This window comes from Corticium candelabrum, chromosome 17 (assembly GCF_963422355.1).
Source record: "Corticium candelabrum chromosome 17, ooCorCand1.1, whole genome shotgun sequence".
NCBI classification, from domain to species: Eukaryota; Metazoa; Porifera; class Homoscleromorpha; order Homosclerophorida; family Plakinidae; genus Corticium; species Corticium candelabrum.
The window spans coordinates 3,527,090-3,543,849 of NC_085101.1; the positions used below are offsets into that span (position 1 = coordinate 3,527,090).

General features: G+C 42.6%; 1 protein-coding gene across 1 annotated transcript; it reads right to left on the reverse strand.

Moving 5' to 3' along the window:
* Window positions 1–3,765: 3,765 nt before the first annotated feature.
* Window positions 3,766–12,029, reverse strand: LOC134192852 (sushi, von Willebrand factor type A, EGF and pentraxin domain-containing protein 1-like). The gene is made up of 8 exons (XM_062661611.1): window positions 11,928–12,029; window positions 9,173–9,239; window positions 5,138–5,296; window positions 4,906–5,064; window positions 4,681–4,845; window positions 4,227–4,373; window positions 3,970–4,146; window positions 3,766–3,926 (listed from the first exon to the last, which is right to left on the reverse strand). Exons 1-8 carry the CDS (start codon window positions 12,027–12,029, stop codon window positions 3,766–3,768), a joined length of 1,137 nt encoding a protein of 378 aa, XP_062517595.1.
* Between the last annotated feature and the right edge of the window lie 4,731 nt (window positions 12,030–16,760).

A 16,760-nucleotide genomic window follows, 5' to 3' on the forward strand; every position in this document is an offset into this window, starting at 1 on the left:
TGCGGGAATGTTGGTCTTGCGAGTTCGCTGCTTATCCAGTTGCGTTTTTCCGGGACTACATATCGGATGGTTTGACGTAAGGTTTTCAGATATGCTTTCATTACGCCCAAGCATCCTGCAAATCGTCGCGTAGAAACATGCCTTCAGCGAAAGCCAAAGCCAGGCTTTTCCGCGCAGTCGCTGAGATAAACGAACGTGAATCACACGAAAAGGAGGAGCTTTTACCGGAATTGCTCCAGCACGAGAAGAGCTTGGTCGCTTTCGAAAATGTCATAGTGACGTGGAACCCAGGATCCGGTTTCATAGCTTGATATAGCTAATCGGATTTTCTAAAGAGCTCGTTAATGTAACTGAGTTTGATACATGAAACGGAGATGAAGCCCTCCACGGAGAGCGCATGATCACGAAAGCCAGTGAAGCTATTGATGGAAAAAGTGCTGGTGAATAATGTGCCCAGCAATGGCCTGTATGGGGCTTGTCCGCTAAACCTGTACATTCTCCTGCAACGTTTCTTTCTACTGAACTTATTTGCAGGTTTGCGCGAATTGAAACCGATGCAGCAGTGTTCACCACTCTTTGGCGTTTACTCTGACATCTATAGTCTGTGGGAGAAATGGTGTGAGAACTGCCGCACCTGTTTTACTCAACAGTTCATCAAAGCAGTGGCATACAGCTTGTTGACCTCTCCAGACGGGAATGGAGTCCACGTCATGATCAGATTGGCGTGTATTGCTAACACAGTCTATCTGACGGTATACTTTCTAATCATCAAGCAACTCTTTTGTACTATATTGCTCTTCTCACGGTGAACTGGAACATCTAGACGTTGGAAAACAGCAGTGACGTGGACCTACCATTTTCACGAAGTGTAGAGTTGAGTCGTAGTTATATGTGTTGCGTACTACGTATGACTTGTTTCAATGCTCGGGCTTTGATTGCTACATATTTACACTACCCGCGTACAATGAGTTCATTTCTCAAACTACCGCGCTGCAGATCTAGATTCGGCGGTGTAATGGTGGCGAAACGGAATGCTGAAAGAAGTCTCGCAGAATATTACATGGCTGAGCTGTCTAGATTCGTACTAGAAGCGAACGATGATGTCTACTACATACTTCGCGCAAAACAAGCAAGTGCGTGAAGCGATTCGCGTGTTACTCAATCTACATGCTTAGCTAATCGTATTAGCTTTATTAAGCTATGAAAGCGGATCCGGGGTCCCACGTCACTACGACGTTCTCGAAAGCGACCAGGCTCTTCTCGCGCTAGAGCAATTCCGGTAAAAGCTCCTCCTTCTCGTGTAATTCACGGCCGTTTAGCTCAGCGACTGCATGGAAGAGCCTTCCTTGCGAGACTGTACTAGATTAGATGTTGCGTCTTAGCACATTCCGTCTCTTTGGAACGGGTACCTTGCTAGCAAAGCTCGATATTCAGAGCGTATACAGTCTTAGGCCAGTCCATCCTTCCGACAGATACTTGCTAGGCATCCGCTGGAACGGAGAAATTTATCTCGATCACGCCTTGCCGTTTGGCGAAAATTCGCTTCCAAGATTTTACCGCTGTTGCTTTGTTTTGCTGTCGATCATGTTTAATCGCAGCTTAAGCACCGGCATTCACTATCTGGATGATTTTTTGTTCTTTGGTCGGTAAGATGCAGCGACGCAATGTTGCGGTAGCACTGGACACCTGCAACAAGCTAGGCGTTCTCGTGGCGTGACACAAACTGAAAAGTCCGTCAACGAGTTTTCAGTACCTCGGCTTGGAACTTGACTCAGTACAAGGACTTACTAAGCTTCCCGCTGAGAAACAACTCGCATACAAGCACAAGTCCGCCGTTGACTCAGCCGTCTTTCATGCACGAACAGAGATCCATGCTGTCGCTGATCGGCATTCTTCAGCACAAGGCAGCAGTGGTAAACCTAGGACGCATACTTATTCGCAGGCTTATCGATTAGTCAAATTGAGCTAAACATCTGCATTTTCGCGTCAGCCTCAAAAAAGAAACGCTATCCGACCTCTACTGGTGGAACATATTTACAGCTGACTGGAATGGTTCGTCTATGCTGCAGCTTCTGAGTCACGCACTGCCAACGGTTACTGTTCGTTCCGACCCGTCGGGCACGTGAGGGTGCGTCGCAATTTGGTTGAACAATTGCCTACAGTGGGAGTGGAGCGACCTGTGGCGCTCACGGTCAATCGCAGAAAAGAATTTCTTTCTTAGCTTCTGACCGCAGCGGTGTTGGGTAAGGAATGGCGAGGACATCGGGTCTTGTTTGAATGCGACAACTCTACAGTGATTTCTGCTCTGTAAAGACGCACCAGCCGCGTTCCGCTGATTAAGCATCTTCCGCGAGCATTATTCTTTGTAGCTGCATATTTTTCCTTTACGTGGCGAACCGTCCATATTTCGGGGAATGCTAATACTATCGCGGATGCTCTTTTTTGAAACCGTGCTGAAGAAGCGCTTGCTTTGCGTTCACACCTCAAAAGCACTCCTACCGCTGTTCTGCCAAGGTGCCTGGCTCAATCATGTCGCCGAAAATCGACTGGGACTATCGCGCTTGGAGAACTCTGCTTGTCACTTCTTTCCCTCGTGTTTAGCGCCTTCCACTACGTGGGTCTATCAATCTAAGCAATCGAGCTACTTGAACTTCTGCAACCAAGTGTTTATTGTTCCTCTCCCTGCGTCTGAGCGCGTGCTTTGTCTCTCTGCGTCTTATATAGCAGATTGGAAAATAGGTCACAAACCAATCAAGTGCTACTTCTCAGCGGTTCGCCATCTCTATATTCAGTAGGGCTGCGTCTACACATTCACTGCTCAGCTCAGCCAGCTGTCATAAGTCCTTCGCGGCATTCAACAACTTCAAGGATCTGCTGCGCGACGGCCTCGGTTCAGAGGCGTCGCGTGGGCACAGAAAGTGGTGGGGCTGACTCGCTGCTGAGACTTCGGCTCCTGTCTTTGATATTGAAAAAGGAAAACGCTCCCAAAAAGTGGTGGGGCTTAAAAGGATCGTATATTCTATTTGGGCAGTCGTGATACAGATATTGAATTCGTAATATCCTGGCAAATGCGTCGTAATCTTGTAGTATTTGTCTCATTCCCGTTGTAAAATATTGTAGCATGAACGTTAAGCCTTTGTCTAATACTGATAACTCTGCTGTTGATACGGTACAATTAGAAAGTTTTACTACCTTGGAGTCCACAGGTGGCCGGCGTATGATGTATTGAAGCCAGGTCCTGCGGGCATGTGACCTGTTGCATATCCGTAAGGGTGAGCTAGGTAGTCCATGGTTGGTAGAGTTGTTGTGGCCGGCATTGTTGATTGTACCGTACCGACGGGTATTGCTGTGGTACCGGCCGATGCGATACCGGTACGCATGGTGGTACCGCAGTCGGGATCGGTACCGGTTGTTGACTGAATCTCGCCGCCCTATCTAAAGAATGATTTTGAAGATAGTCGTTGCCGTCCTTGTCGACCGAAAAGTTAACTCGTTTTCCATTGTCGCTTACGGTCCTCGTCGAGTCTCGAGTATGATCACTAGACTTTTGGAAATGAAATCTCGAAACGTTACCAAGCTATAGCTACAAATCTTCATGCATCTACCACAACAAGCACACGCCCTGGAGCAATTAGGAAATGTCCGTAGTAGCACAAAATTAATGTAATAATCTTCAGTGCAACTGAATTGATACTTCGTACACACAGCACCACTAATAGATCAATAAGCATAATTAACAAATATATTTTTAATCTGCATGTGTACTTATTTTCTGTAACACTTTGGAAAAGTGCTCCATTTGCCGTTTGTGCACACCACTTTACGATTACCATCCATTACATAACCTAGGTAACAGTAATAATAGACTTCATCTCCGGATAGTAAGTGATTACCACCATGAGCAATCGGTCCTGGGATGGTGCATTCTACAAGAAAAATAACTTTACATGAGACCATTAATTAACTAACCTGCCACGTATTTACTCTCTTTGACGCAAACTGGACGATATCCAACCCACTCTCCGTTAATACATTTTAACTCCGACTGTCCATAAAGGTAGTATCCCTTGGAGCACGAATACGTGGCAGTTAGAACATCCGTATTGACTTCACCAAATTTGGGAGCCATCAAAAATGGTCGGCAAACTACGTAAATGCATTTTGTACTTGATTAACATAATAGTGACCGGTTGTGGCTTTACTTAGTACGCAAATTGGGTCGGAACCAGTCCAGCTGCCATTGATACAATGCCGATTTTCGCTTCCATGCAAGTAGTACGGATTTTCACACAAGTATCTTACAGAGTAGTTACCTAGCCCCATGATGGCTAGGCCATGAGCAGGATTGGTCAACTTTGAACACTTGGGAGGCACTAAATAGATCAAAGAGACAATTAAGTAGATATATTTACGGCTACATTCTCATTTCCTCACACCAGCGTAGGCACTCACACACGCCCACACACGTCCACACACACACGCCGACCCACGTCTACCCATCCACTCACCCACCCACATTTACACTCCAACCCACCCACCCACACACACACACACACACACACACACACACACACACACACACACACACACACACACGCACACACACACACACACACACACACACACACACATACACACACACATACAAACACACACACACACACACACACACACACTCACATTTTACGCATTCTATGAGAGGTCCATCCCATTGACGAGATTCATTACATCGAATTAGAGAATCTCCCTTCGCCCGATACCCATCGTTGCAATAGTAGACAGCTATGTCGTTCTCTAAGTCTACATCAGCATGACCGTTTTCAGGATCGACAGGAATAGGACACTCTAACAAAGATACGAATTTATGTTTTCGTAAGAGTACCCTAAAATAACCTTGCATCTTACTTTTTAAACACACTGGTTGGCAAAGATTCCAGCCGTGACCTTGAAAACAACGTCTATCACTTCGACCCTCCAGTTTGTATCCTCTGTTGCACGAGTATTGGGCATTTAGAGCAGTCTGGTTGACGACTCCGTTCTCAGGATTCTCTAACTTCGGACACCCTGTTCACAGAAAAGTAAAGAAATCTCTTTAGCAATCCCAATGTTAGATCAAGAATAATAATAATTGTCTTACACGGTGTGCATGTAGGCGAATATCTAGGACTCCAACCAAAAACAGTCCATCGCATTGTTCTACGTCCGTTCAACTTGTACCCTTCGTTGCATGTGAATGTGGCCACTGGACGCTGCAATTTGACCTTTCCATTATCAGGACTCTTTGGATTGGGACAAACTACACAATAAGAAGACAACATGCCAATAAATATATTCATTCTTCATTGCTCCATATTTCTTCTTTCCAATTGGACTAGACTGGTTTGTGTCAACTAGGTTTTAGACTCAAAATAAACTGTATACATCTCACGTATAATGGAAGGAAGAGAACAAAGAACGACAGCCATCAGCAGCAGCAAAAAGATCTTTGTCATACGCAGCATTGGTGGGGTATCACTTGACACGTACGGTAAATCAAAGATGCTGCTCCTCTTTGCAGCACTAGATATATATATAGGCAAAGTGACTTCCACTACAGCAATGGCTTTACCGGTACGGGCACTGAGGTCAACTGGATATCCGCACTAGTCCTACCCTATAGTACGTTTCCGTCTTTCTGGATGTCTGGATGGATGGATGTCTGTAACGCGCCAATCGACACGACGCCGCTCTCGGATCGTCGCGAAATTCGGCGGCTCGATCGAGTTCGGCCGTCCGAGACAAACGGTCGAGTCGGATTTCGCCCGGATAGCCTCCAACGGCCAGAAACGAGACTTTGGCGGCCTGAAATTAGATGCGTCGGAGTGTTTGTTCAATCAGCCGAGTATGCGGATATGACATGCGCTCGTCAGCCACTGTACGCCATCCTCTAATTCCCAGAGTGCAAGGTGCGTCCGCTGCAGTAGCAGTGAGCCGGCTCACCGGGTATGTGCATCTCTTATTCTGGATCCTTCGTCCAAACGGGATCCGAAAGATTTCTTGCAAATGGGATCCGAGCCGCTTGCTGATACTGACGGCTTCAACATCTTCATCGATAACAATGCAACGTCTCTACGCTTACTCTAGCAGTTGTACGGCCGCTCTCTTTACAGCGACGCGGAGGTAGTCATTTGCGTAATGCCTTTAACTGTGCCAATTGCATCGAAACATGTCACAGATAACTATTTTTTGCAGACTCTAAAAAATAAAAGAAGACAACAGAACAAGTTTAGAGTCCCTGCGTTGTTTCCTCGCTTTACTACAAAAAGGATCGCGTTTGCACGAAATTTCTTGCAAATGAGATCCGACATGTTGTCCTCTACAAATTGCTTTCCCACTATTTTTTCACACTCTAAAAATAAAAGAAGACAACACAACAAGTTTAGAGTCTTTGCGTTGTTTCCTCCCTTTAATACTAACACGTTCTCGTGAGATCATCTATGCCCCAACTTCCTGCACCGTTCAATAGTTTTCAAATGAGACCATAGCCTGTTGTTTGCTCATGCACTAAATACCGCTGAAACATTATATATAAGTAATGATGTGCTTGTATGACTGAGGCGTGCACCAGTGAAATTGCGCTAGAAAAAGGTATCGTACCTACTTCACTATCGCTGCGATTCATGTAATTAGTGTACGTCTACACGCACGATCTAGAAGGCTACATCTAAAATTAATTCAGTTATCTACAGTGACAGGGTAATACTTACGGAAATTATGAAAGCTACGTAGCTTCAAAGCAATAGATACTAAGAATTTTAAACTTTTTTAGAATTATATTGACTGTGTTCGTAATACAATGCTACCAAGAATAGCATCACAAGATGTCCTCTTCATCTCATTGACATTTGTTTGCGTTGCGTATTGCTATGTTATTGTTACAGTAACAGCTACTTGGAGGTTCAAAGTGCAACAATGACATTCAGCTGTCAGAGCAAACTACATGAAAACTCTGTAAATAGAAATTACTATTACCTAGCTCAAAATTTTTACGGTTGTTTTACAGCTTTATAGCAAACTTAAGTTGTCTCAAAGATGCCATGAGAGACTATGTAGCTTATGTAAAGCGATTCAGTTTGTTTGTGTTTACTGGCGTGTGCCGATTTAGACCACCATTGACCAAAGATCTCAGTTGATGATGATGATGATGATGATGATGATAATGATGACGATGAGGATGATGATGATGATGATGATGATGATGATGATGATGATGATGATGAAGAAGATGACGATGACTATGACGATGACGATGACGATGACGGTGACGGTGACGTTGATGGTGATGGTGATGAAGAAGATATGTCTAACAACTCAGACTATCTCTGATCTTCCATTGTACCCTGCTTCACAATTGGACTCTGTATATACACACATTACGAGACGAAACGGAAACTATACTGTTTACGTACACTACAAAACTTACTATGGTATACTACCTAGAGGGAAGTTTGACAATTTGAAACTAAGAAACCGATAGCAGGCATACAACTCATCTGCTACATATCAACATTTCCTGTTATTGAATACGTCTTTTCATTAGATAGTCACTTGTAACTTGATACAATCAATAGGCTCACAGAATTCACTTCTAAAATGATTCTAACACTGACACTTTGAATTTGCTTGCCAAGGTTACTATTGGATCATAGAGGTAAAGGTGTTTTTGCGAGACTCCCCTTTAAACACCAATATAATATATTTCATTAACATAATACAAAAAATTCTATATATATATACGTCTAAATCTATTTATTAGATATAAAAATTAATAAGTCTATGGATTCATGTTTAGTGAATAAATATATAAAATCAGATAATGATGTACTTTGTTCTATTAGTGGAGAATATTTTGACATAAGTAAACAGATTTCTATATTTTTAAATTATTTTACAAACTTGTAATAAACATATAATATAACAGATAATATAAATATTTAAATACCTAAATATATTCCTATTATAGGTAACTATAACCTTTCATAAATTTTATGTAATTGGGTGAAATAATATTTTAATTAGATACATTTTCAATTGTTATAATACAGATTTGATGTCGAATACTATTGTTTCAATCTATAATTCTATTAAATAAACCATTAACCCATGTTACGTTTTAAATCTTTCATTATTTCTGGTACTTTTAGAGTTTTGTGATGCCTTCTCTAACTGCTATAGTTGTTATTGAAATGACTTGAGCTATCAAATCTAAATCTATTGCATATAAATAGTCTCTATAGTATAACAACACTTCTGTTTAGTACACCAAATAATTCTTTGCTTTACCTTGATGTAGAACTGTTTTCAAGTGGTTTCTCTTCTCATAGATACTCAATCTGTCACTAATCTATATTCAAATTTTCTAGCAATGGTGTTCGAGTTATTGATTACCGTACTTATGTTACATATGATGCATTATAGTACATTTTAATGTACTTATGCTAAAAAGTTAAAAATCGTTGGAAAGCGATCTGTAGAAAAGAACACGTTGGATCACATTTGCAAGAAATTTCGTGCAAACGGCATCCTTTTTATCGTACAGCGAGGAAACAACGCAGAAACTCTAAACTGGTTGCATTGTCTACTTTTAGATTTAGAGTTGCAGAAAACAGTCGGAAAGCGATCTGTGACATGTTTCGGTGCATTTGCACAGTGAAAGGCATTATGCAAATGACGACCTAATCGTCGCTGTTAAGAGTGCGGCCGTACAACTGCTAGAGTAAGCGTAGAGACGTTGCATTGTTATCGATGAAGAGGTTGAAGCGGTCGGTATCAGCAGGCGGCTCGGATCCCATTTCCAAGAAATCTTTCGGATCCCGTTTGCATGAAAGATCCAGAATAAAAGATCCGAAGGGCCGATTTTGCGTGCGTGCGTCCGTCCGTGTGTCGAGAACGGTGCGTCTTCGAATTCTTTGCCGTAGTTCATGTACACAAAAGATAGATTTCCACCGCCCAGATTTCCACCACCCATAGGGCGGGGTAGTTGATGCTGAATACTTGTTACCGACAAAGCGCATTTTATGCGCATTCGCTCAAACCAGATGCGGAAGTGGTTTCAAGTGGATTCACTGCGCATTGGTGGCTACATTCCCATTTTTAGTCTCGCGTTGCCAGCTTCCATTCCTCCGCGTCATACTTCCCGGCGAAAATGGGTCTGGTGAACAGCTTTTGATGTCGCCGTGTGTTGCGTAGCCAGACATCAGCTATGTAAAGACCGAACCCAACATAAAAGGTTGATCACCAGACCCACTTGTCGCCAGGAAGAATGACGCTGTGGAAAGGGGTCTGTGTACGCGAGACTACATGCACGCGGTACCACACCTACACGCATCTCTTCATGGCAGTAGCTAGGCACCGGTAGATCTACAAGTGTAAAACATTTTGAGAAAATGATGGGTATGTATGGAAGGATATGTACTTATTCATGCTCATCTCCTACATTACAATCGAGTACTGTGATTGTCACACATTAAATTCTCAGACTTGCTTTTTGTGTAATGCCTGCTGAGAAAATGGAAAGTGGTATTTTATTAAATTATTATGCTATTAATTATTTTATATGTGATAATTAAGACATCCTACCACCAAAACAAGTTCCACTAACTGCAGTCTAGTTTAGACTGTAAGCATAATAGCGTTTTTGTTGTTGTTTTTGTTGTTGTGTGTGTACATGTGTGTGTGTGTGTGTGTGTGTGTGTGTGTGTGTGTGTGTGTGTGTGTGTGTGTGTGTATCTGTGTTTGTGTGTGTGTGACATTCTTCATGACCCACTACTTAGCTCATTAAAAATGTGTATAATAGCATGCGGCTATTTTGACAATCCTCCAATGACAGAGTGTCTACCAACAACGGTAAACTTGCCGTATATATCTGCAACACCTGATGCCACCAAGTCGGTAATGCTTCAAGAACATGCTTCAGATGTCAGTGGAGAGACTCTCCTCCAACATATTAGTGTCCCAAGCAGTGCAGGAATTTACACAGTAACTCATCCGTCTGCATTTTCACTCCAGGTTGTTCGACATTACCTCATCCGGTAAACGGTGACGTCAACGTTAGAAACTGGCGTGCCACCTACTTTTGCAAGTTGGGCCATCGTCTTTGAGATGTGAAGTTCGAGTGTGTACTAACTCTAGATGGAGTTGAACGGCACCCCCTTATCGAATAGATACCTGCAGTTGTTCAACTATTACAATCTTGTTTATTTACGGACAATCACTAGCTCAATTCAGTTGTCAGTTTGCTTTCTTTGTTGCTACTGCTTTATGTTTGTACGTGTCTGTTGGCCAAGCAGATCTCCTCCTAGTAGCGTGCTTGGAAACTTGGCCGCATCCAGGGAGTGGCCAAGTTTGGATAAGGTTGCAATGTGCTTTGGACTGACACCAAAAAAGCATCCTGCATGGTGCCCAACCGAAATGATACGCCCACGTGGACACACCTGCACGAGACTAGTTTGAAACTACTTATACCTACATAGCACCGCTACAAGCAGACGTAGTACGTATACATACATACATATAGTACATACTCATGTATGATTGTATACAATCGCATGATTGACAAATAGTGATGCCTTATGTTCAGAGAATCACCGCGCAGTCTCGTTAGTCACACATGACGTCACCATCTGTTTGAGCGCCTTCAAGTCTTAGTGCCAAATTGTTTCTTACTTGGTGCCCTACACCAGTGTAGCGTCTGGTGTCACTTGTGGCACCATAGCGCCAGTTGGCCACCCTGGCACCCTTGCTCTGTTGTCAGTCTATCCGTCTATCCTTGTTTCAGCCAACAGTTTAGCAGTTGTTTTCATATCTTTACAACAATTCCATGCACTGACGCAGTTTTTGATTGGTGACTTACCTTATTTTGGACGGTATTAAATTTTTTGTTGATTTTACAGTGACATGTCCTCAATTGTCACCTCTTGCATTTGGAAGAATCAGTTTACCTTCATCTACAAAATTCGTTGTCTACGTCTGCAACAGAGAATACAAACTCACTTTCAACGCAATCCGAGTTTGTAGAGGTGGCAGATGGTCAGGCTCAAAACCCCGTTGCGAAAATGGTAAGACACACACAAAATGAGTATAAAAATGCACTCTATAAGAGCACTTGTTAGTCACTTGCTCAAGATTAAATCGCCCTACCAACGGATTTCTCCAGGTGTCGTGCGACACGGCAACATATTTATGCGCAGACGGATTCAACCTCGACGGCAACAGGAACAGACGATGTCAGAATGGAATATGGTCTGGTACTCCCCTTCTTAGGTTAGAAGTAAGCGAGTCGCGTTTCCAGCTCGTCTCTCACCCAAATTAGTGACATAAATGTTTCTCTCTATTTAAAGTTTGTTCAGGACTTCGTGATCCTGCAAACTGTAATGTCAGGCTGTTAAATAACAACAACATTGCAACATACATCTGCAATTCAGGCTACACACTAGTCGGTAATCGACAAAGAACGTGATCTGATGGTGACTGGAGTGGGATGCAACCGTCGTGTGTACAGAGTAAGAAAACCTGTTTGAAAACTGACGTGCACGTTCAGTCAACATTAACCTTCCCGTATTTCAGTTTTGATTCCGTGTCCAAGACTAAGGAACCTCACTAATGGCCGCGTCCAACAGACTCGCCTTCGAGCTGTATACACTTGTAATCAAAGGCGAACATGCAACAATGTTGTCTGGAGTGGAAGACAGCCGTCATGCGTTCCAAGTAGATCGACAAATTTATCTTGCGTAACCACGCAAGAGGAGATTAGATCAAAAGTGGATTTTTGTGATTTTAGATTGCACGAGACTCGATACACCCGAAAAAGACAATGACGACCAGATGAGGAACTTTGGTACCTACTCGTGTAACTGTGGCTGCCAGCTACGCGGCAGCAGTATGCATACCTGCACAAACGTAAACTGGCTGAGACGAGAGCCTTCATGCATAAGAGGCGAGCTGTAGTCACATGACGCTTTGTAAAATATATCACGATTATTTCCATACATTCTAGCATTTGTTTGTGTCGATGGAGACGAATGGGGTGATCGATGCAACCAGCTCTGCACTTGTCTATAAGAGGTCGGCCTCAGTGCTGCCGTAAAAGAAAGGAAATCGAGTCAAAGACTACGGCAGAGAAACGTCTTTACGTTGACACACTCATCACAGCCTCGACAGATGCATGTTATCGCCGGGAATACAAAGATTGTCTAGAAAGTCATAGCTTACAGTTTATTAATGATCTCCAATGTCTGCCACTTGTATGGACTCATATGGAACAGAATCCACATAAGAATCCAATTCTTGCCATGGCACCGATGGTTTCTCTTAGAGTACAAAAACTTGTTGAGACACATCAACTGCAATGTGACGGTTCTCTACTGGGATTAGAGCCAGTGGGTGAGGAGACCTTTTTCGGCGAGCATCTTGGGCGGCGAAAATCATCACATCGGAAGGAACGGCGCGGAAACGGATGGCTGTGTCAGAGATGGCAGATTTAGACAGGGTGCTTGGTTTTTTCCTGTTGGAAGTTGTCTCCAGCGTAACTTTGCCAATATGAACGATCCAGAGTTTAGACCTTCAACGGGTATTGTGGAAATTGCATAATTACTAAACAATTGGCCAAATCAATTCCTACTATTCGAAGGTGGTATTGCGATGAATGTTCATAACGAAATGCATTGCCATAAAGGGGGAATTATGTGTAGTGGACGGTTTGCATATGCTCACCAAATATTTCTCCATCACGATATATCGACAAGTTGTGGGCTGACTGGTAAAAGAAGGGTTCGGGTTTTCGCAATGCTGTTAAGAACTCATTACTGGACACTTACGAAATACAATGATGGCAAGAATAGTAGTAGTTGCATACCCATCATCACCATACTCATTAATACCATACAGCTTCGTGGTCGTATACTCATGAGTATCATTAAAACTCATTTTTGTTGCTCTGATTATAATGGCACCAGACACATCACCACATCGCCGATAAAAAAGAAAATCGTAGTTATGTTTACAAATATGTCAATTAAATAAGGCAAACAATCTAACTAAAATCTTAGTCGCTTTATACTTATAACCATCGAAGTGAGTGTGAACCGCAAGCTAATGACATGTAAGCCAATGTTCTCCCCAGAATCTAAAAGCATGGTTTTAATATTAAAGAGTATGTGGGGTCAAAATATTTAATATTTACAATTGAAGTATTTCGTAATGTGCGCAATTTAGAGCAACTTGCAGTACTTTTAAGTGAAATGAAAGTATCACTAGGTATTACAGCAATCAAGTAACCTACTGACCATTGATCACAAACACACACATGAGTAGTTTGAATAGGCACAGAATCTTTGTGGCACTGGCAGTTTGACCTATAAATGTTTGACAGACTAAATGAATTAATCCATGCCCAATACAATTTGCTGAAGTCTGTGTTAGCTAAACAATGTATTACATACTAATTAGCCAATCAGATAACACAATTATGCAATATTGACTCATACAGTGGGTGTCCAGAAAGTCCCATACTTGCTCACTTAAAGCCCCGCTTAGTCATTTCAGGGTCGGATCCAGGAATTTTTAAAAAAGAGGTTCACCGTTAGCAGTTATTTATAGCAATACTAATTTTCTCTTTTCCAATAAAATTATATAAAATTATTGAACCACGCCTATAGGAAAAGAAGAGTTTGAAACCCCCTAACACCCTCTGGATCCGGTCCTGCATTTTTACATAAAATCAATCGTCCGGAGATACAGTGGCGGAGGAGATAGGGGTTTCACGGGGCAACAGACATCCCAATATTTTAAATGGGTTGTTTGAGATCTCCCCGATAATTGGATCTCCTTAAATGGAACCATTTAATTCTGCAGTGGGTTTGCCTATCCAATCACCAGCTAGGCCACACGCACACATCATGGACTCCGTCGACGTGTCCTGCCAGGCATGCAACGCTCACCACGTGGATACGGGCATTTCGAGGGCGTGTTATTCTGACACGGAAGTTGGCAGCCGAAATTCACAACTGCTGCGTCTTTACCGTACAATACTCGTAACATCTGCAAATTCAGAGAGAGCCTTCTCAACTCTTAGAAGGCAACTGCCCTACCTACGATCCACTATGACGGAGAAAAGGCTAAATAGCTGTTCCATCCCCCTACAGTCACAGTAGCCCCGTTTTCGCCACCGTACTTTCGTCGGATCCGCATAAAATCTTAACTAGATATGGACGGAGTAATTGACCCTCCTATAACTTACTTAACTAAGTCATTACATCAGTTTTGTTACTCCTTAGTGGTTCCAAAAATACTACATGTAGATAAATATGAGACATAGCAGGTCTAGAGCAGACAGGAAGCAGCTACATTAGCTATAGCTACATGCAGGTGTATTAGCTGCTACATGCTCAAGTCTACTGCATGTGCAATATTCACTTTGTTGTTTTGCTTCTTTCTACCCCTCTAGAGACACGTATCAGTCTATATGAGAATTAGTAGGAAGTTTAGTATGTCTACATCATGCGTAGACATGCACATGCCTAGGGTACCGCGGTGTTCGTCAATGGCGGTTTCACCTGCTCGTGCCAATGTGGTCCAAGTCCAAATACGTAAGTGCTCGAACTACGTGTACACACGTTGTACCTGACACTCGCGAAAACCCGTTCCTTGCAGACACATCACTGACCTGTTCAACCGGTACTCTACACCGTAACACGTTGGGCGCCTGATCGACCTGTCCGTCTCCTCTTGAATTACGTCAGTGTCTTCACAGCAAGATCAGCTCCAACGTGATTGCTTTGTGGTTTCCTCTGTTTTACGTCACGTGAATAATTGTTTACCTAACTTAACTAGCGCATGCGTTCCTAAAGTTTAATTAATATTTTGTGCATACATTACCACAGTATCTCGGTTTACTCTGGTAAGTAGATCGCTGACGACACTGGCAATGAAGCTATAGCCAGAACGCATAGTGTAAACATTCGCACGTAGCGGCATGAGCGTCGTCTTCGACGCTAGAGTGGCAGTTGGTCCGGCCTCCTGTTTATGCAGAGAGCCACATGTAGAGAGCCACAGGTAAATTTGGCACTGAGAGGCTTCCAGTGCCTCGAGCTAACGTAAACACCTACACTCCAAATTTCTTGCCAATTAATTTATTTATTCTGCAGAAATCAGTTTCTACTAGAAGAATTCAAGATCTGATAGAGTAAAAAATTTTCGGGGTCGTGACCAAGACAGCATGCAAGGGTCTTATATTAATTAATTAATTAACGAGTCTCGTTCAGATTGTATACGTACATAGTGTTGTGCCCGATACCAATTTACTGTTCTAGAATATGGTGCTTGTGGGTACTGTATGATTATAATAACAAACGACGACAAAAACGACAAGTAAATAGTGGTGGATCTGGAAGGTGTGGAACCAGTGCCCCTTTATTTAGAACCGGAAGTACAGTTAATTGAGAAGGCTTTCGGATATGTGAGTATGAGCACACTGTGTATTCGTATTTGAACCGGTGACAAAGGATTCGGTAGTCTGAGCAAGAACACATACACTGACCTACGCTCATGCATTGACTGAGAAGGCACCAGAACGTTGCGTCCATACGCTCCCCTAAATCTTCTACACTACACTATATATATATATATATATATATATATATATATATATATATATATATATATACAAAGACATTTCAATTTGAAAAATGCTGCACGTCTATTTTATTTGCAATAGTGAGGCAGATGAACCTGTTTGTGAAAAATTAGTTCTACGAGTTAGCATTTGTTTATAGAACCGAAATCGTTGACTCAAGTATGAGTCCTTTATAAATCTGTTTCAACTAGCTCACTGGCCCGTTCTCTGTACGGGAAGATTAAATTATTACTTGTTAGTTAACCTATATGTCTCCCAACTCCCTCTCCAGGAGTATGTAGCGCATGCGCATTCTGCGAGTTTGACGTTGCGTAGCAATGAAACGACGCCATCTTCGCCGACCGCTTGTGCAGCGCTAGATAGCCTTTCAGCACAGCACAATATTTTTTATTTTTAGCCGATTTTGCAATGCGCATGCCACATGACAACAATATATACATAAAATTAATTATTAGCAACGTCATAGAGATTGCTATGTCTAAAATATAGTCATAAGGCTTTTTGAAGTCCGATCCGACGTCATTTCCTGGCGTATTTGCCCACATTCCAATCCGTATGTGAGTCACGCCCTCGGCAGCCGTTTGTGCCGTTCAGTCGTTATTGGTGCGTTGAGTCTAGAATGAATACAAAGTCGCACGGCAAAGTACATCAATGCGTCGAATTGTGTTGTTGAAGTGATAGACCAATTTCTTGTTCTGCTAGTGGCGTTTATGGCATCTAGCACGGCAGTCAATCTGGGAGGCGTTACCCTACAGAGAATGTAACACAATGCATTGACTACAGACGCCAAAACGCGCTTGAACAGCATCGACCAAATGCCAAAGTTAGCGAAAGCGTTGCTCAGGTTAGTGTACACACTTTCGCAGTTTCGAAAAACTTGTAGATCTCGGCGAGCATTCCGACACGTTGCGCACGTCTACACTAGAGGGTCGATATCGATATAGAAAATGGTCACTGACTGCTTAGCGAACTTGTCTACTAGTGCTATGTTACTGGCTAAAGCTATTACAATCGACTTTGTAAATTTGCTTTGGATTGAAATGCATTGAGAGCATTTAGTCGACATTTATGCAGATTAAAAGTCTCCCGG

What these genes read in the sequence shown, in the direction of transcription:
- LOC134192852 (XM_062661611.1), bottom strand. Translation starts at nt 12,029, where the DNA reads ATGTATGGAAATAATCGTGATATATTTTACAAAGCGTCATGTGACTAC. An exon ending in TCTCATAGAATGCGTAAAAT is followed by an intron (nt 4,374 to 4,680) that starts GTGAGTGTGTGT and finishes TGATCTATTTAG; the next exon opens with TGCCTCCCAAGTGTTCAAAG. An exon ending in AGAGAGTAAATACGTGGCAG is followed by an intron (nt 3,927 to 3,969) that starts GTTAGTTAATTA and finishes TTTTTCTTGTAG; the next exon opens with AATGCACCATCCCAGGACCG.